Raw genomic sequence first — 18,823 nt, forward strand, 5'->3', positions numbered from 1 at the left:
TTTTAGGAACGACACTAATCAATAAATGGCACTGGCCAATGAATGATCAAAGTGGTAGAAAGAATTGGCATGGAGAAAATGTGGTGCGGATAACAAGAGAGTAGTATGATAGTCACCGTGGTCAGGTCTGGATTTAGTTCCCCAACCCTGTCAATTCTTTCATCTTCATGTTTCTTCTATAATATGGATAATATCCTGACACGGTGTAATGCTTTAGATGGATCAGAAGTAAGAGTAGTAAGCAAAAGACCAGAGCAAAGGACCTGGCAGAGCAAATGCTCAAACTACGATTATTCTATCTGTTATTGCAGCAAGGGCTCCCCACCCATTCCTCCTAGGGGCAGAACCAAGAGCACCAAGTAGAAGTTCCAAGAGTCAGATTCCAATTTAATCTAGAAGATTCCTAAGCCCTTAAGAAGCAACCACAATGGACTAGGCTCAAAAATAAGTTCTCTTTTTCAAGCATATGCTCACTGAACAAAGGTCATAGATGTGATAAAAGAAAATAAAGACCATTTGTGCAAGTCTGTTTTAGATGACTGGTAAATTCCCTCTTGACCCAATATTTTCTGACCTATAGAAATAAAAATTGAATCAAAGCCAAGAAAGTAATGATGTCATCTGGAGAATTATCTAATAAAATTAAGGATCTGATTGTTCTTAACATTTTCTTACTCTAATATAATTCTAATTCCATTTAACTAATTTCAGCATAAAGCTGAAAATGACAATAGAATTTTCTAGTGTCATGCATAGTTTTAGGAAGCACATTTTGGGCAAACAAGTTTTAGAACTTACAACACCACTGGTCTTGCTTACATACGTAACAACTTTCCTAGTTAACTGACAGGTGCTTCACACTTATTTTTGCATTACCTTTTTTAAATCTCAAAAATACTCACCTCCACCAAACTCTTTAGAATGAGATGCAGCATGTGATTCAGTAATGTCATTCTCCAAGCGACCAGCTTCATAGCACTACAAATAAGTAAAATGCAACACGGTTTACAGAGGAATAGAAAAGAAATCCTTTATATTATATGCCAAAAACAACTAGCCTGGCTGGCTTTATTCTTTTTAGATTGGCACCTGAGCGAACAACTGTTGCCAATCTTTTTTTTTTTTCTGCTTTTTCTCCCCCCTGGCAAATAGTTGTCTATTTTAGTTGTGGGTCCTTCTAGTTGTGGCATGTGGGACACCGCCTCAGCATAGCCTAACGAGTGGTGCCATGTCCGCACCCAGGATCCAAACCAGCAAAACCCTTGGCCGCCAAGGTGGAACACTTGAACTTAACGACTCAGCCATTGGGCCAGCCCCTCCTGGCTGGTTTTAACAATTAAAAGAATAACACAATAATGGCAAAGGATTGACCAGCAACTTTATGGGGAAAGGCAGCAGATTAGGGAAAAAAAAGTGCTCCAAAAGACTCATGACCACCACATACTCCTTAAAAAAAGAAGGCCTACCCAGAGACTCCCAATATATAAAGCAGACACAGAATGCTGCTCTAATAGATGTGGGAGAGAAAGAGAAAGTGTATGTACCCAGAGACCCACAATCTCATTTCTATTCCACACTACCTGTAATTAAAATCTACCTTCTTAAAATTGTATTTATAACCAATAGATTTTACACAGACTTATTGACTTAACGAATTCTAATTAAAAGCTCTGATTCATGGAATGCCATTCTAATTTAAGGGGCTGGAGGTTAATATAAATTAAAGCAACATTAAAACTCAAAACAAAACACTTAGAGATCAAGAGTAATTCCCTACACATTTTACTCCTCTACTACTACTGTTTGTATGAATTAGTTCCAAGAAAATGTCTTCTGCTACAAGAATAATGTTCTTCATCATGACTGTAAAAGAAAAGTCAGTAGCCACAAAAAGTCAATATACTGGATGCTATTCTTGCTATAAAGGTCCCAAAGTTTGAGGTCAAAACAAGATAAAATGCAGCTGTGAATTTCCAAATGCTATACATGGTAATAAATCACAAGGATACAACTTTCCTCATGTTCAATATAGATTAGAATCCTACAAAGTCAAATTAAATGAAGGAATAAATGCCAAGCATCCATTTAAATGAAGAAAATACTAGTAGACAAATCCAAAAATATGGGAGAAGTTAAGAGAGATATCAGAGATTATTAATGTCTGCTCCTAAAAAAAAACTGGACATCCATATGGGGTAAAAAATTCACTTCGAAATTCCATCTCAAAAGCACACAAAATCCAGAAGCATAAAATTCCTAAAAGGAAATACAAGAAGAACATCTTTGTGTCCATGGAGTAGAAAAGAGATCTTAAAACAGACACAAAAAGCATTAATCATAAAAGAAAAAAATTAAAAATTTCTTCTTGTGAAAGACAAAACTAAGAAAACGAATAAGTAAGCCTCAGACTTGGAAAAAATATTTACAGTACATACATCTGACAAAGGACTTGTATCCCAAATACAAAAAGTACTCCTAAAAGCAACCATTAAAAGAATGACAGGCCCAATCAAACATGTAAGTATACCTGAACAGTCAGTCACTTTACAATGATATAAGAATGGCCAGAAAACACACACTAAAGGGCAAAATATTATTAGTCATTAGGGAAATACAAATTAAAACAATAATTTGCTATCATTTCTTATCCACCAGAACGGGGAAAATCAAAGTGACTGACAAACCAAATGCTAGTAAAGATGTATGGCAACTGGAACTCTTATACAGTAGTCCCCTCTTATCATGGTTTTGCTTTCCACAGTTTCAGTTACTCATGGTCCGAAAATATTAAACAGAAAAAACCAGAAATAAAAACATAAGTTTTAAATTGCACGCTGTTTTGAGTAGTGTGATAAAATCTCGTGCTGTTGCTCTGTCCCATCCAGGACATGAATCATCCCATTGTCTAGCTTATCCATGCTATACAAGCTACCCACTCACTAGTGATTTAGCTGCCATCTTGGTTGTCAGATCAACTGTTGTGGTATCACAGGGACAATGCCTATACCATTCAACCTCCCTACATCTCAAGAGGTAGGCATTTTATCATCATCAGAAGAAAGGTGAGTACAGTACAATAAGATATTTTGAGAGAGAGAGAGATCACATTCACAGAACTTTTATTATAGTATACTATTATAACTGTTCTATAACTAATTTATAAATTAAACTTTATCTAGGTATGTAGGTATAGGAAAAAACATAGTATATACAGGGTTCAGTACTATCAGTGGTTTCAGGCATCCACGGGGGGTCTTGGAACAATATCCCCCAGGGATAAGGGCGGACTATTGTACGTTACTAGTTTTGTGTGTGAAGTTGTACAACCACTTTGAACAACTGTTTGATAGTTCCTTTAAAAGGTAAACATGTATGAGCCAACAATGCCACGCCTCAGTATTTACACCAAGATAAATAAAAATATATGTCCACAAAAAGACTCAGAGAATATTCACACCAACCTTATGATTAATAGCTCCAAAATGAAAAACTCAAATGTGCATCAACAGGAGAAAGAATAAGCAAACTGTACTTGGGAAACTACTCAGCAATAAAAGAGAGTGATTACTGATATAGCATCCTTGTGGATGTAACTCAAAAACATATGTTAAATAAAAGAAGCCAGATTAACAAAAATGCAACAAAATATATATATATATATATATGTGACAGTCAAGAACAAGCAAGACTACTCAATGGCGAAAGAGTAAGAAAGCATTCCTTTGAGAGAAACAAGAATGAGGAAGGGACTGAAAGGGGCACAAGAGAACTTGTGGGGTGATGGGTATGCAGCATATACATGGTATATACAACTGTCTAGAGCCATGAAACAGAACAATTACGATCTACACATTTTACTAGAGTAAATTATATCTCAATTAAAAAAAATAAAAGAGTTCTGCGATATATTTGCCTATTTAAATTAAGTATATAAACTCAATCATGCTTTTTAATCCCCTTAGGAAAAACATCAACCTCAAATGTGACAAATCACATTTTAGATTACAAAACTGCATTTGATAGAGAAAAGTTCTACAAATTAACAATATTTTCTAAGGAACTTAGTCTCAAAACCACTGAGGATTCATCTTATTCCTTCAAATCATTCATTTATATATATCAATTATACCTCAATGAAACTAGGGGAAAAGATCATTTGCTTAACTGGCTAGAATTCTTATTTTCTTTGTAATTTGTCATCACCTCACCTCTAAGAGTAATGCAACAGCCTCCCATGACTCATCTTGTAAAATACTACTAAATTTATTGTCTGATTGCAAATGTCACTTTCATGCTCAAAACATTCAACTGAATTTCAGTTTCCTGGGCCCTTTCCATCTACCTCTTCCAATAATCTTGCAAAGAGGCTAAGATTTGAATACAACAAAGCCAGCAGAGAAAGCACTGCAGAAGGAGATGATCACAGCCTTACTTGGGTGAAGGTAGAATGTGAGGACAGTGAATTGGAGACATGATACTGCCAATGAAGTTTGTACAAACTGCAAAGAAAGTTCAGAGGGCAGGTGATGGGCCTAAGAATAAGTGAAAACTCCATGTCATAAGACTGCTTTGAGAAGAATAAAAAAATTGAAAAGATATAATGTGGCTTTTTTTTTTTGAGGAAGATTAGCCCTGACCTAACATCTGCGCCCATCTTCCTCAACTTTGTATGTGGGATGCCTGCCACAGCATGGCATGCCAAATGATGCCATATCTACACCCGGGATCCTAACTGGCAAACCCCAGGCCTAATGGAACATGCGAACTTAACGACTGCGCCACTGGGTTGGCCCCTAATGTCACTTTTTAAATAAGGTATAAAAACACAATTACGGGGCCAGCCCTGTGGCCTAGTGATTAAGTTCAGTGTGCTCCACTTCAGTGGCCCAGCTTTGCGGGTTCGGATCCCAGGTACAGACCTACATCACTCATTAGCCATGCTGTGACAGTGACCCACATACAAAATAGAGGAAGACTGGCAACAGATGTTAGCTCAGAGCAAATCTTCACCAGCATAAAAAACAAAAACAAAAACCCCACAAATTAAATTGTACATTTACACAGTAATCCAGATGGTGACTATCTAACAAAAAACAAAAACTAGGAGCTTTAATATAGGATTAAAGGATAGGGGTTTGCTATACCTGAGCAAATAAGTGCAAAAACTCAAATTATTTGGGATTTGATTACAATCTGTATTTTTTCTTTAAAAAACAAACAAACAAACAGGTTGGACTGGCCCAGTGATGTAGTGGTTAAGTTTGTGTGCTCCGCTTCAGCAGCCCGGGGTTCACAGGTTGAGATCCCAGGTGCAGATCTACACACCACTCATCAAGCCATGCAGTGGTGGCATCCCACATATAAGATAGAGGAAGACTGGCATAGATGTTAGCTCAGGACCAATCTTCCTCACCAAACAAAACAAAACAAAACAAAGTTTTTAAACAGGAAATCTGTGCATCCTACAAATGAATTTCTAACAGTTACCGCTCACACATAAGGTGACAGGATGTTACCTAAGGAACCAATATCCAGCTATTATCCGTTATAGAATCAGAAAACAACTTTCTGTTTCCACCTACTATTTAATGGTGCCTTCTTGGCTAATTAAAACCAAGTTAGCAAACTCAAAAACTTATGTTCAAATGTTTCTGCCTGGATTACAGCTGAGCTGAGTCTTTTCTGAGTTGTTATGCAGAAAGAGCAAAGGAATAAGAGTAGGTTAGTGGCTTGTAGAGACAGGAGTGAAGCAGAAATCAGGTAAGAGGTTTTGAGCCCAGAAAAGAAATTACAACAAATACAAACTTAACTCAATCTTAAAAGCTTTTTTCAATTTCATTTGAAAAGAAAACCTAAAACCAACTAATACACACGTCCACACAAATGCAAAACAGCCTCTTAAATAGGATCTCTCAGACGAACCAAGTGAACGGAATGCTGATATTCTGTAATTTCCATGTATATGTGCATTAATGTTGTAAGTATTACTAAAATCCCAAATTTCCTGAGTTTAATCCTATTTTAGAATCTACTAAAATGACATACCTTTTTAGAAAGGCCAAGCTCCCCTTTCTTGGGCATAAATCCAGGGTCTAAATCGTTGGATTCAAGAAGTTTCTTAGTTGGTTTCCTCTGACGCTTACTTTCATAATTTCCTGAAAGGCATGCATCTTTTCATTAGATGATTTAGAAACTGGGCAGAAGCCTTCTTAAAAAAAATAAAATCTATATACCATGAAAAATGAGTAGTCATGTTTTTTGTGTTTTTCATTATCTTGTGGCGAGGACAGGGTAGGAATTTATTATTTATTCTAAAATATTAGTTAACATAAAACAAGGCAAGAAAAGGGTACTCAATACAGATACAAACTAATGTAAGGATGTTCTTATGTGTGTGTACTTTTTTTAATAAAAAAAAAAAACTAAGGGAGAAAACCAAAGGGAAGAACTGCCTTTATAGCAATTAATTGGTGGAAAGGACAAAAGTAGGAGAAGTGAGGTCAAGTACAGTCTGAATTCTGGGCATAAATGGCCTAAAATTCAAATTTTGTTCTGCTCCTAAATTAATAAAAGACATTTATTTATTTCATGGGATTGCTCTTAGGAATTACATAAAAGAGGCTAACAGCAGAGTTTGGCACATAATAGGTCATGAAATAGTAACTATCTCTATTATTTTTTTCTAAAGTCTTTTAGATTCTGCCTTACTTGATTAAGCACAACTGGGATAACTTTTTTAAAGGAGTAACATAAGAAGCTATTATTGGGAATACTAAAAAGTTACATCCAAAATTTTCCTTGGCTGATTACAATATTCAGGAGTCAGAAGGTGAATTAGAGACAGTATGTTTAGATCCAACTGTCACCAGGTGAAGTGACATAATAAAATGAAAGCAATTGGCAATTAACTTCAAGGGACTATTTACACTTAGCTGCTTACTAAATTAGCTGTCAGGTAAATTGCATTATAATCTCCATTTTATATATGAGGAATCAAGTTCAGAGGTTAAACAACCTCCCAAGTAACACAAGGATTGGTGGAGCCACCATGAGAAGCATAAGTTTCATGTGCTTATTCTACCAGTGTACAATGCATCCCCGCCCCCCCCCAAATCCTGTTATTTTGGATGTTGATTCACATGGTGGTTCAGCAACAATCCTAAAGAGTAACAATGGCGGAAGGAGAGTGGTTTTTAAAAATATGTCTTCTTGACAATATACCACCAATTTATGGTCATTAACTATATCCAATTAGCCAGCACTTAAGGGATTTCCCAGGACAAATGTGGGTAGTTTGCTTTATAGAGATACATTATTGGTTTTCCGTCAAAACATACTAAAAATCTCCTGCTTCCTCTAATCATATTCACTTACATACTGAGATCCCATCCCCATCTTACCTGGTGTTTTAACTAGCAATTCCTCAGACTCAAGGGCAGGCCGTGGAGAGACTTCCGGAGCCACAGGCACAGACAGGGTCAGCTGTGGCAACTCAGCATGTCCACCTCCAAGTTCTGACTGAGCCAAGGGCCCTTCCAAAAATGGAGCCTCCCTTTCAAGAACCGGAGGCTCTTCTTTGGTTGAAATCAAAGAATTCTCATCCACCTGCTTGTTCTGAACATTAGATCGACATCGGGCGAAAAGGCTTTCCTCTTCACAGCGGGAACTTACCTAAGAGCAAAAAATAAAAATAGAATCCATAAGCCAAAGCTGTTGTAATTTAAGTGTCAAAAATAACATACTTAAAAAGGAATACAATTCTGACACATGCTACAACATGGATGACTGCTGAAGATAGGACACTAAGTGAAATAAGCCAGAGACCAAAAGACAAATATTGTAGGATTCCACTTATATGACACACCTAGAACAGTAAAATTCATAAAGACAGAAAACTGAATAGTGCTTGCTAGGCGCTGGGGGGAAAGTGGAAATGGGAAGTTATTTTTTAATAGGTACAGAATTTCTGTTTGAGAACATGAAAAAGTTCTGAAGATGATGGATGGTGGTGTTGGTTGCATGTACTTAATGACACAGAACTATACACTTAAAAAGATTCCCTAATATGTCATCAATTAAAGTAGTTAACAATGAACTAATGTTAAGTTGGTAAATTAATGGAAAAGAAACAAGCACTTATTCTGCCGTTCATGTATTTCAGGACAAGAAAAGGGTTCATTAATGACAGAGATTGTCAGCTAATAAAAGTAGAAGAAATAATAAAATCTGAAAAGCCTGTATCTTGTAACCCCAAGTGAAATTATTAATATAGGCAAGAATCTTCAATTGATATTTTAAAAACACCATCAGGAAAATGGCTGATGGGGAAGAGGACATGTTTTTGGAGCCAAATTAACACACATACCGTTTCTAAACCAAAAGGATGTAAAACATAACTTAAAAGAGAGGACTCACTTAGTCATCACTGTGGACTGGACCTTTATTTATTTATTTAACTGGACATTAAATACCTTCTGAGGTCATGCAATATATGACACAGTATCAACTCTGATGCAATCTAGCTAAAAATGTTTAACTTGAATCTATCAAATTTGTTATAATTTTCACTTAGAGAACATAGAGGATAGAGAAACAAGCTGAGTACACCTATGAGGAAGCAATCACACAAATCTAGCAAGTGGATCCTCTTAAATGTGTCTGTCACTCTCAGTGTTTAGACAGGGTCATGAAAAAAAGAGGCTGTTCTGGATTTAAAGAGATTTAAGAAATCTACCAACCAGATATAATGTGTAATTGTCGGCTGGATCCTGGTTTGCACAAACCAAAAGTAAAGGTTAGGGGACAACTGGGGAAATCTGAATATGGATTTGTTATTAGATAAACTGATCATAATAGATTTGCTAATGTTAAATCAGTTATGGAGGAAAATGTTCTTTTGTTTTTTGTTTTGCTGGGGAAGACTGGCCCTGCACTAACATCTGTGCCAATCTTCTTCTACTTTATATGTGGGTCACCTTCACAGCATGGCTGACAAATGCTGTAGGTCCTACGTCTGACATCTGAACCTGCGAACCCAGGCTGCCAAAGCAGAGTGCCTTGAACTTCACCACTATGCCACATGGCCAGCCCCTGTTCTATTAATCAGAGGTGCATATTATTTAGGGCAAGAACAACAAAATGTCTCTAATTTACTTTAAAATACTTCAGTTTAAAGAAATCAAATTAAAAAATAAATCAGGGGCCGGCCCGATGGCACAGTGGTTAAATGTGCACATTCTACTTTGGCGGCCTGGGGTTCACCGCTTCGGGTCCCAGGTGAGGACATGGCACCGCTTGGCAAGCCATGCTGTGGTAGGCATCCCACATATTAAAAGAAAAAAGAAAAAAGAAAAAACAGAGGAAGATGGGCACAGATGTTAGCTCAGGGCCAGTCTTCCTTAGCAAAAAGAGGAGGATTGGCAGCAGATGTTAGCTCAGGCCTAATCTTCCTCAAAAAACAAACAAAAAAATTAATTAATACAGCAAATAAGGTATCATAGTATTTGTTTAAAAACTTAGCATCATACTATATATATTTATAGCCTATGTTTTTTATTAAACATTTTATCATAACAATATTCCTCAATCATTAAATACACTTTGAAAGCAAAGAGGAATATACACACACACTATACACACATAGTACACAGACTCATTTATCTATTTTCTGTATAAGTAGTGTAAGCTAAATACTGTATCAGAAGGTAGAGATAAGAAACTGAAAAAGCAAGATCCTCGGTAAGGATGTTATTGTCCCATGAAAACATGATAATGAAAGCAAAATTGCAGTATTCTAAAATAACCAATGAAAGATTGTTGAAACGTTGGAACATACCTTGTGCACCTGTTCCTGTACCTTCTTTTGTTTTTTCTTAGGAGCAAATATCTGATCATATTCTTCTGTATATTCCAGAAGCCACTTGCTTGGCTTCCTAAGGCGTTTCTTCTCTGACCGCACAGCTACGAGGAGAAACAAGTACAGTATTAACCAAAAACTTTGAAGAGAACCCACTGTTTTCATGCAACCAGCCCTGCACTCACAAAGGTACAGAAATGGGAAACTCTCAAAAACACTCTCGCTTAAATTCCAAGAGGCTAAAAATGATTTGCTACGGTTAATCATATGCAAAAAGTCCGGAGGGGGAAACTTTGGTTGCTCTATACATACACAAACAGCTCATCTGATCTTAAGAAAAAGATTAAATTGAAACTACTGCCCTTTAGTGACAGATACAGTTAATATTAAAATATAAATTAAAGATCAGGTATAGTGGGGGCTGGCCCCGTGGTTGAGTGGTTAAGTTCGCGCGCTCCGCTGCAGGCAGCCCAGTGTTTCGTTGGTTCGAATCCTGGGCGCGGACATGGCACTGCTCATCAAACCAGGCTGAGGCAGTGTCCCACATGCCACAACTAGAAGGACCCACAACTAAGAATATACAACTAGTACCAGGGGGCTTTGGGGAGGAAAAGGAAAAAAATAAAATCTTTAAAAAAAAAACAAAAAAAAAGATCAGGTATAGTCACAAAATACATCATGAGTTATTTGAAATAACATCTCTCTAGATCATGCAGAATACTAGACAGATATTCAGATACAATATTTACCTAATCAGCACTACCACATGAATTTCAAAAGCACTTTACACACACTTCATATCATGGTTGTAAGTGAGCTTCACATTAGAAAACTGAGGAATATTTCTAAATAGAATTATCAAAAAATATATATATACACCCCATTATCTCAATGACATACAAAATGTATGCCAAAGACAGAAAATAAGATAAAAATATAAAATTTGGGGTACTTGCTTTAAAGAAAAAGCTCTTGTCATGTTTTATGGACAAAATAAAGTATCACCTCAAATTTTTCTTTAAATTAATGGTGAAACAAATATCTAATTTCCCTATAAAATTCTGTTGCATTTTAAATACACTTAAGCTATAGTCATTTTACTATACTGTAAGCTCTTTGGGAGCATAGGCTAATGCCTACAAAATGCAGGATACAGTCTACTCAAGAGGCAAAAGGCGGGGTGGCACAGTGGTTAAAGTTCACACGTTCTGATTTGGTGGGCCCAGGGGTGGCAGTTCAGATCCTGAGTGCAGACATGACACTACATGGCAAGCCATGCTGTGGTAGGCGTCCCACATATTGAGTAGAGGAAGATGGGCATTGATGTTAGCTCAGGGCCAGTCTTCCTCAGCAAAAAAAAAGAGGAAGATTGGTAGCAGATGTTAGCTCAGGGATAATCTTCTTCTTTATAAAAAAGAAAAAAGGGCAAAAGGCATTTCATTATACGATGACCTCAGAGGAAGCTGTTCCTGACTCTGTTGAATGTAGTAATACTGATGTTCTCTCAATAAAAGGAATGTAAAACTTGAGGCCAAAAAAAAAAAAAAGGTCATAGGGCACAGTAAGCTTGGCAAAGGATCTTACTCTTTAGCATTATGGAAACAAGCCATAAAACTTTCAATAGGACAAGATGTGGGAAATAATTTTTTACTAATTCTAACTGCTGCAATTTCATAGTAATATAACATTTAGTTTAATTATTTAACGTTAATGTAAAAGGAGCTGAAAACTTACGTCCACACAAAAACCTACACGTGGATTTTTATAGCAGCTTTATTCGTAAGTGTCAAAACTTGGAAGCAACTAAGATGTAGGTGAATGGATAAATGGTGGTATATCCAGACAATGGAATATTATTCAGCACTAAAAAGAAATGAGCTATCATGCCATGAAAAGACATGGAGGAAACTTAAATGTATCTTACCAAGTGAAAAAAGCCAATCTGAAAAGGCTATATACTATACAATTCCAACTATATAGCATTCTAAAAAAGGGAAAATTATGGAGATCATAAAAAGTGGTTTCAGGGTGGAGGATGGGGAGAGAGAGAAATGGGTAGAGCATAGAGGAGTTTTAGGGCAGTGAAAATATTCTGTATGATACCATAATGATGGATACATGTCATTATACATTTGCCAAAACCCATAGAAAGTACACCACCAAGAGTGAACCCTAAGGTAAACCGTGGACTCTGGGTGATTATGATGTGTGGATATAGGTTCATCAATTGTAACAAATGTTCCACTCTGGTGGAGGATGCTGATAACGGGGGAAGCTACGTACGTGTGTGGACAGGGGGTATATGGAAAATCTCTGTACCTTCCCCTCAATTTTGTTGTGAATGTAAAACTGCTCTTAAAAAAAAAGAAAAGAAGTCTTAATAAAAAATAAAAAGTTAATGGTTGAGGCTGAAATAGTTATCAAAACTGTATACTTACAGAGCTCCTAAAATAATTATGGGGCTAGTCAAACCTTGCAACCACTGGAATTTTCCTAACTTCTCAGTTTTAGGCAATAAACCTGTAAGTGACCCAATAAGTTTTTCCCAACCAAGTATTTCAAAAGAAGTTAAAATCATAAGCCAAGCAATTACTTTAAATGCTCCCCTCAAATAATAAAGTCTGAAAAATCTCTCTTGGCGAAAAGAAATAAGCCAAAACACATCTTGGAATATATACATCTGTATCTATGACAGTTGATAGTAATTACTTTATTCTCTGAGGCAAATAGATTATGCCTTTAATATATTCCCATTGCCAGCCCTGCAGTCTAGTGGTTTGAATTTGGTGCTCTCACCGCCACAGCCCAGGTTCATTTCCAGTCAGGGATCCACACACTTGGCTGTTGGTTGTCATACTATGGCGGCTACATGTTGCCGTGATGCTGAAAGCTATGCCACTGGTATTTAAAATTCCACCAGGGTCTCACAGTGGACAGGTTTCAGCAGAGCTTCCAGAGTAAGACAGACTAGGAAGAAGGACCTGGCCACCCACTTTTGGAAAAACTGGTCATGAAAACCCTAAGAACAGCAACGGAGCATTGTCTGATACAGTGCTAGAAGGTGAGAGGATGGCGTAAAAAGACTGGACAGGGTTCTACTACTCTGCTGTACACAGGGTTGCTAGCGACTCCATGGCACTAAAAATAAATATTCCCATTAGACATGGAACCCAAGTTTTCAGACATCAATGACATTTTTTAACAGAAATAAGATCAACGATATAATAGGGAATAACAAGGGTTTACTATGTGCAAGTCATGGTTCAGCCATGTAACGTTCATGAATCTCTAATCCTCACTTCAATACACAACGTAGGTTATGATATCCTCATTTTATAAAAAATGTAACTAACTGAGGCTCAAAGAGGAAAGTGCATTGCCCAAGCGCACTCAAGTTAGTCCATTATTTTAGTGGCAAGGGCATGACTCCAACCAAAATCTGTCCAAACTCTGAAACCACTGGGTTCTTTTTACTAAAACAGGTCCCTATGCTATCACATCATCATATCCCTCATCCCCCTCCATCACTAGCTCTCCGACACTAATTGCATCTCAGTCCTAGACAGGTTATGCTCTCTCCTTTGTCTTCTTAGCATGTTTCATGAGCTAATAATCTTTCTTCCCTTTCCTCTTGAAGATGCTGTCCCTACTCTATCTTTGGGTTCTCTTCTCTCACTGAGTAAGTTCTCAGACTAAGCTTCAGTCCTCCAGCTCACTACTTCCTTGATATCCACCAGAAAACCAGCAAACAGCATGAAAGATTGGAAATTAATGTGAGAAACTGTATCTGACACATCTATTAGGCTCCTATAAACGCACATGCATTGCTCCTCACCAAAATTATACAGAACAATCTTTTACAGTTTTAAGGTTTGGCAAACTACCAATGGGACTGTATTTGTAAATAAAATTTTACTGCAATACAGCCAGGCTCATTTATTTACGAATAGTCTATGGCTGCTTTTGCGCTACAAAGGCAGAGTTGAGAGTGACAGAGACACTATGGCTCACAAAGCCATATTTACTACCTGTCCTTTTAAGGAAAGGTTTACCAACTGTCCCCTATAATGAACAACAGAATAATACCCTGTAAATGAAAACACCCTGGTCACAAGTGAATGACTTAAAACGGAAGATGCTTCCTGACTGTTTCTAGGCTCTTGTTTCTTCCCTTCCTCAACTACACCTGCCACCCCTCACTCCCACCTATACTCTCACCTAAACTAGATTGCTCACCCAGTCAAACCATTTTTGAGTTGAAAGAGCCTGGAGAACTCACCTAATCCAATTACTCTATAAATGGGCAACTGAGGGCAAAAGGAAGTGATTTGCCAAGCTAAGGTAAACAATATCACGAACAATAGGACTATGACCTTTGGGATACTAAAGGGAAATATTAAAAGCTAGAAAATAATGAAAGTCAGTGGAGAGGAGGGTAAATCATGCAAACCTCAATACATGGTACACAGCAACTATGAAAGAGCAGGAGCCAAAGTATACCACCACTAAGTTTCTTTGCAAATACATTTTCATTCTTAACACAGAGCCAGGACCTACTGTGGAGAATGGAGATAAACTGCTCATATGGAACAAGTCTAGCAATAGCTTTAGATATAGAGTGTACACATACCAGCTAAAATAATAAAATATCCAAAAAGCCGAATCAACCCCACACATTCTCATCAACTGATGAATGGATAAATAAAATGCGGGCTAGCCATACATGGGAATACTATTCAGCAACAAAAAAAACCCCAAAAGATTAATACATGCTACAATATGGATAAACCACAAAAACATTAGGTTAAATGAAAAGAGTAAGATAAAAGATCATGTATTGTTATTCCATTAATAGGAAATGTACAGAAAAAGCAAATCTAGAGAACGAATAGATTAGTGGTTGCCTGGGAATCGGGGTACAAATATGGACTAATTGTAAATGGGATAAGCGGGTTCTTACTAGGGTGGTAGAAATGTTCTAAAACTGATTTATGGGGATAGCTGCACAACTAAGCAAATTTACTAAGAATCATTTGCTTGTACACTTAAAATGTATGAATTTTATGGTATGTAAATTATACCCTGAATAAAGTTGTTTAATGAGAATAAGAAAAGCCAAGCCTTTTTAAGGCTGAAGTACAGTTTTCTCCTTTTCATCAAAATGGCGAGTTTTCCCAAAGGACTACAGTATTAAGAGCAACATCATTCCTCTCATACAGATTAGCCTTTGTCATGCCTAGTTTTGGAACCTCAGAGGCAAAAGAGTTTCTGAAAAAAAAAGCAAATACCCAAACAACTCTTCATAATAAGGGCAAACTACTTAACCCAAACCTCCTGTTTAAAACAAATAAAAATGTATAAAGTGTTTTAAAAACCACCTTAAAAGACGCAAAGCATTGACAAGATTGTGAAGAACTACAAACCAAAAACTAAAGAAAATAATAACCTCACAGAAATAAACAGCACTGAAACTGACTCTGTCCTGAGGGCTTTTTGGCAATCCTGTTAAAGTGAAGGAGGCAGAAGTTTAAAGGACACTAAACTAGGGCCCCAAAGGGCTCCATCCTCAGAGTTATGGTGAAGCAGAAGTATCCCACATCCTAACCTCTAGGAGACCACAAGGAAAAGTGCCTCGGCACAAAGCAGAAGGGGAGCAGGAGGCAGAACAAATCCTTGTCAAGTTGTGGCTGGCTCTCTTGTGGATTTGCAGCCTGGTGGGCCAAGATAATTCAAGCCCCAACAACAAAATCAATGTAATGAATACATCACGTTAGTTGAATAAAAGAAATACAAAGGAATTTTCATCTCAAAAACACAGAAAAGAAATTTGACAAAGTAAACAAACTAGGTATATAAGGGAACTTTCTACAACCTGAAAGGCCGTCTACTAAAATCACAGCTAACATCATAGTTAATGGTGAAAGACTGGATGCTTTCCCCCTATGATCATGAATAAGACAAGGATGTCAGTTCACTCCACTTATCCTCAGCAAGGCTCTGGAGGCTCTAGCTACAGCAATTAGGCAAGAAAAAGAAATAAAAGGCACCCAGATTAGAAAAGATGAAGTAAAAGTATCTCTACTAGCTGGTAACACGATCATGTACATAGAAAATCCTAAAGAAGTCACAACAATTAGAGCTAAAAAAGATGACTTCAGCAAGGTTGCAACATACAAGATGAACATATAAAACCAACCATATTTCTATATACTTGCAATGCAATCCAAGAACGAAATTAAGAAAACAATTTCATCACCAGACTAAAAAGCTTCTGCAAGGCAAAAGAAACAATGAAGAAAACAAAAAGACAACCCACCAACTGGGAGAAAATATTTGCAAATCGTATATCCGACAAGGGGTTAATTTCCAAAATATATAAAGAACTCATACAACTCAACGACAAAAAAAAAACCACCCAATCAAAAAATGGGCAAAGGTTATAAACAGACATTTTTCCAAAGAAGATATACAGATGGCCAACAGGCACATGAAAAGATGTTCAACATCACTAATTATTAGGGAAATGCAAATTAAAACTACAATGAGATATCACCTTACACCTGTCAGAATGGCTATAATTACCAAGACAAAAAATAACAAATGTTGGAGAAGATGTGGAGAAACGGGATCCCTCAAACACTTCTGGTGGGGATGCAAATTAGTTCAGCTACTATGGAAAACAGTATGGAGATAAATAGGGGCCAGCCCTGTGGCCAAGTGATCCGGGTTCGCGCACGCCAATTCAGCAGCCAGGGGTTTCACCAGTTCGGACCCCGGGCGTGGACATGGCGCTGCTCATCAGGCCATCCTGAGGCAGTGTCCCACACAGCACAACCAGAAGGACCTACAACTAGAATATACAACTATGTACTGGAGGGCTTTGGGGAGAAGAAGAAGAAGAAAGATTGGCAACAGATGATAGATCAGGTGCCAATCTTTAAAAAAAAAATTAAAAATAATACCATATGATCCAGCTATCCCACTACTGGGTATTTATCCAAAGGACTTGAAATCAACAATTCAAAGAGATTTGTGCACCCCTATGTTCACTGCAACATTATTCACAATAGCCAAGACGTGGAACCAACCCAAGTGCCCATCAACTGATAAATGGATAAAGGTGTGTGTGTGTGTGTGTGTGTGTGTGTGTGTGTGTGTGTGTATAATGGAATACTACTCAGCCATAAAAAGACAAAATCATCCCTGTTGCAACAACATGGATGGACCCTGAAAGTATTATGTTAAGTAAAATAAGTCAGACAGAGCAGGACAAACTGCATGATCTCACTCATATGTGGAAGATAAACAAACACATGGATAAAGAGAACAGATTAGTGGTTACCACAGGGGAAGGGGGTTGGGGGATGGGAGGAAGGGGTAAAGGGGCACATACATACGGTGACGGGTAAAAATTAGACTACTGGTGGTGAGCACAATGCAGTCTATACAGAAACTGGTAAATAATGTACACCTGAAATTACCTAACGTTATAAACCATTATGACCTCAATAAATTTTAAAAAAAGAAAACAATTTATAATGACGTCAGGAAAGAATAAAATACTTAGAATAAACTGAACAAAAGAAGCGCAAGACTTGCACACTAAAAACTACAAAACCTCATTGAAAGAGATGAACACCATCCCTTGTTCACAGTTTGGAAAACTTAATATTGTTACAATGGTAACACTGCCCAATGACGTAAAGATTCAGCACAATCCCTATCAAAATCCCACCTGGCTTTTTTGCAGAAATTGACAAGCTGGTCCTAAAATTAATATGGAAATACGAAAGACCCAGAGGACCCAAAATGATCTTGAAAAAGGACAAAGGTAGAGGACTCGCACTTTTCAATTTCAAAGCACTTTTCAATTTCAAAGCTACAATAATTAGTAACTACAAAGACAGAGTAATTAAGTCTGTGGTACTGGCATAAAGATAGATAGACAGATATATCAACAGAAAATAACTGAGAGCCCAGAAAGAAACCCTCACATTTATTGCCAAATAATTTTCAACTAGGGTGCCAAGATTATTCAATGGGGAAGGAATACCTTTTTCCAAAAATGGTGCTAAAACAACCGGACTGGGCAAGGGCTACTCAAATATGACATCAAAAGCACAAGCAATCTAAGAAAAAGTAGACAAACTAGACTTGATCAAAATTAAAAATGCTTGCGCTTCAAAAGACATAACCAAGTATGTAAAAGATAAACACACAAAATGGGACAAAATATTTGCCAATCATATCTAATAATGGACTTTAAGTATTTAGACCATGGAAAGAATTCTTACAATTCAACAACAAGAAGATAATAGCCCAAATAAAAAATCGGCAAAGGATCTGGACAGATAATTCTCCAAGGAAGATTTACAATTGATCACGAAAAAAAAACAGGAGAAGATTCTCAACATTATTAGCCATGAGGGAAATGCAAATCAAAACTACAATAATGAGATACTACTTGACACCGACTAGGACAGCTATATCAAGTAGGTGTGCGTGAAGAAGTGGAGAAACTAGAACACTCATACATTTCCAGTTGGAATGTAACATAGTAAAACACCTTTGCAAAACAGTCTGGCAGTTCCTCAAAAATTACGCATATATATATATATATATGTATACCAAATGACCCAGCAATTCCCCTCCTAGGTATATCCACAGTAGAAATGAAAACATATCCCCACAAAACACTGCATACAAATGTTCATAATAGCATTATTCATAAAGGCCAAAAAGTGGAAACAACCCAAATGTCTTATTAGTTGATAAAAGAACAAATGAAATATGATTTATTCATACTATGGAATATTATTTGGCATTAAAAAGACATGAAACAAGAATGACAACAGCAGCAAGATGGCAGAATAGGAAGTCCTCACACTATTTCCCTCACATAGACACCAATTAACAACAATATATGCATCAAGCTACCTTTATGAGTACTCTAGAAATCAGTTAAGA

At 37.1% G+C, this 18,823-nt stretch overlaps 1 protein-coding gene across 6 annotated transcripts in view; it reads right to left on the bottom strand.

Annotated features, from left to right (window-relative positions):
* NSD1 (nuclear receptor binding SET domain protein 1) overlaps nucleotides 1-18,823 on the bottom strand; it is a 164,196-nt gene that overhangs the window by 40,851 nt on the left and 104,522 nt on the right. For all 6 annotated transcript variants that reach the window (XM_046667133.1, XM_046667136.1, XM_046667132.1 and 3 more), the window contains 4 exons: nucleotides 9,836-9,960; nucleotides 7,401-7,671; nucleotides 6,046-6,155; nucleotides 903-978 (listed from right to left, as the gene is read on the bottom strand). In XM_046667133.1, the coding sequence (XP_046523089.1) occupies nucleotides 903-978; nucleotides 6,046-6,155; nucleotides 7,401-7,671; nucleotides 9,836-9,960 (582 nt within the window). The remainder of the gene's footprint in view (nucleotides 1-902; nucleotides 979-6,045; nucleotides 6,156-7,400; nucleotides 7,672-9,835; nucleotides 9,961-18,823) is intronic.

The sequence above is a fragment of the Equus quagga genome, chromosome 7 (assembly GCF_021613505.1).
Source record: "Equus quagga isolate Etosha38 chromosome 7, UCLA_HA_Equagga_1.0, whole genome shotgun sequence".
Lineage (NCBI taxonomy): Eukaryota > Metazoa > Chordata > Mammalia > Perissodactyla > Equidae > Equus > Equus quagga.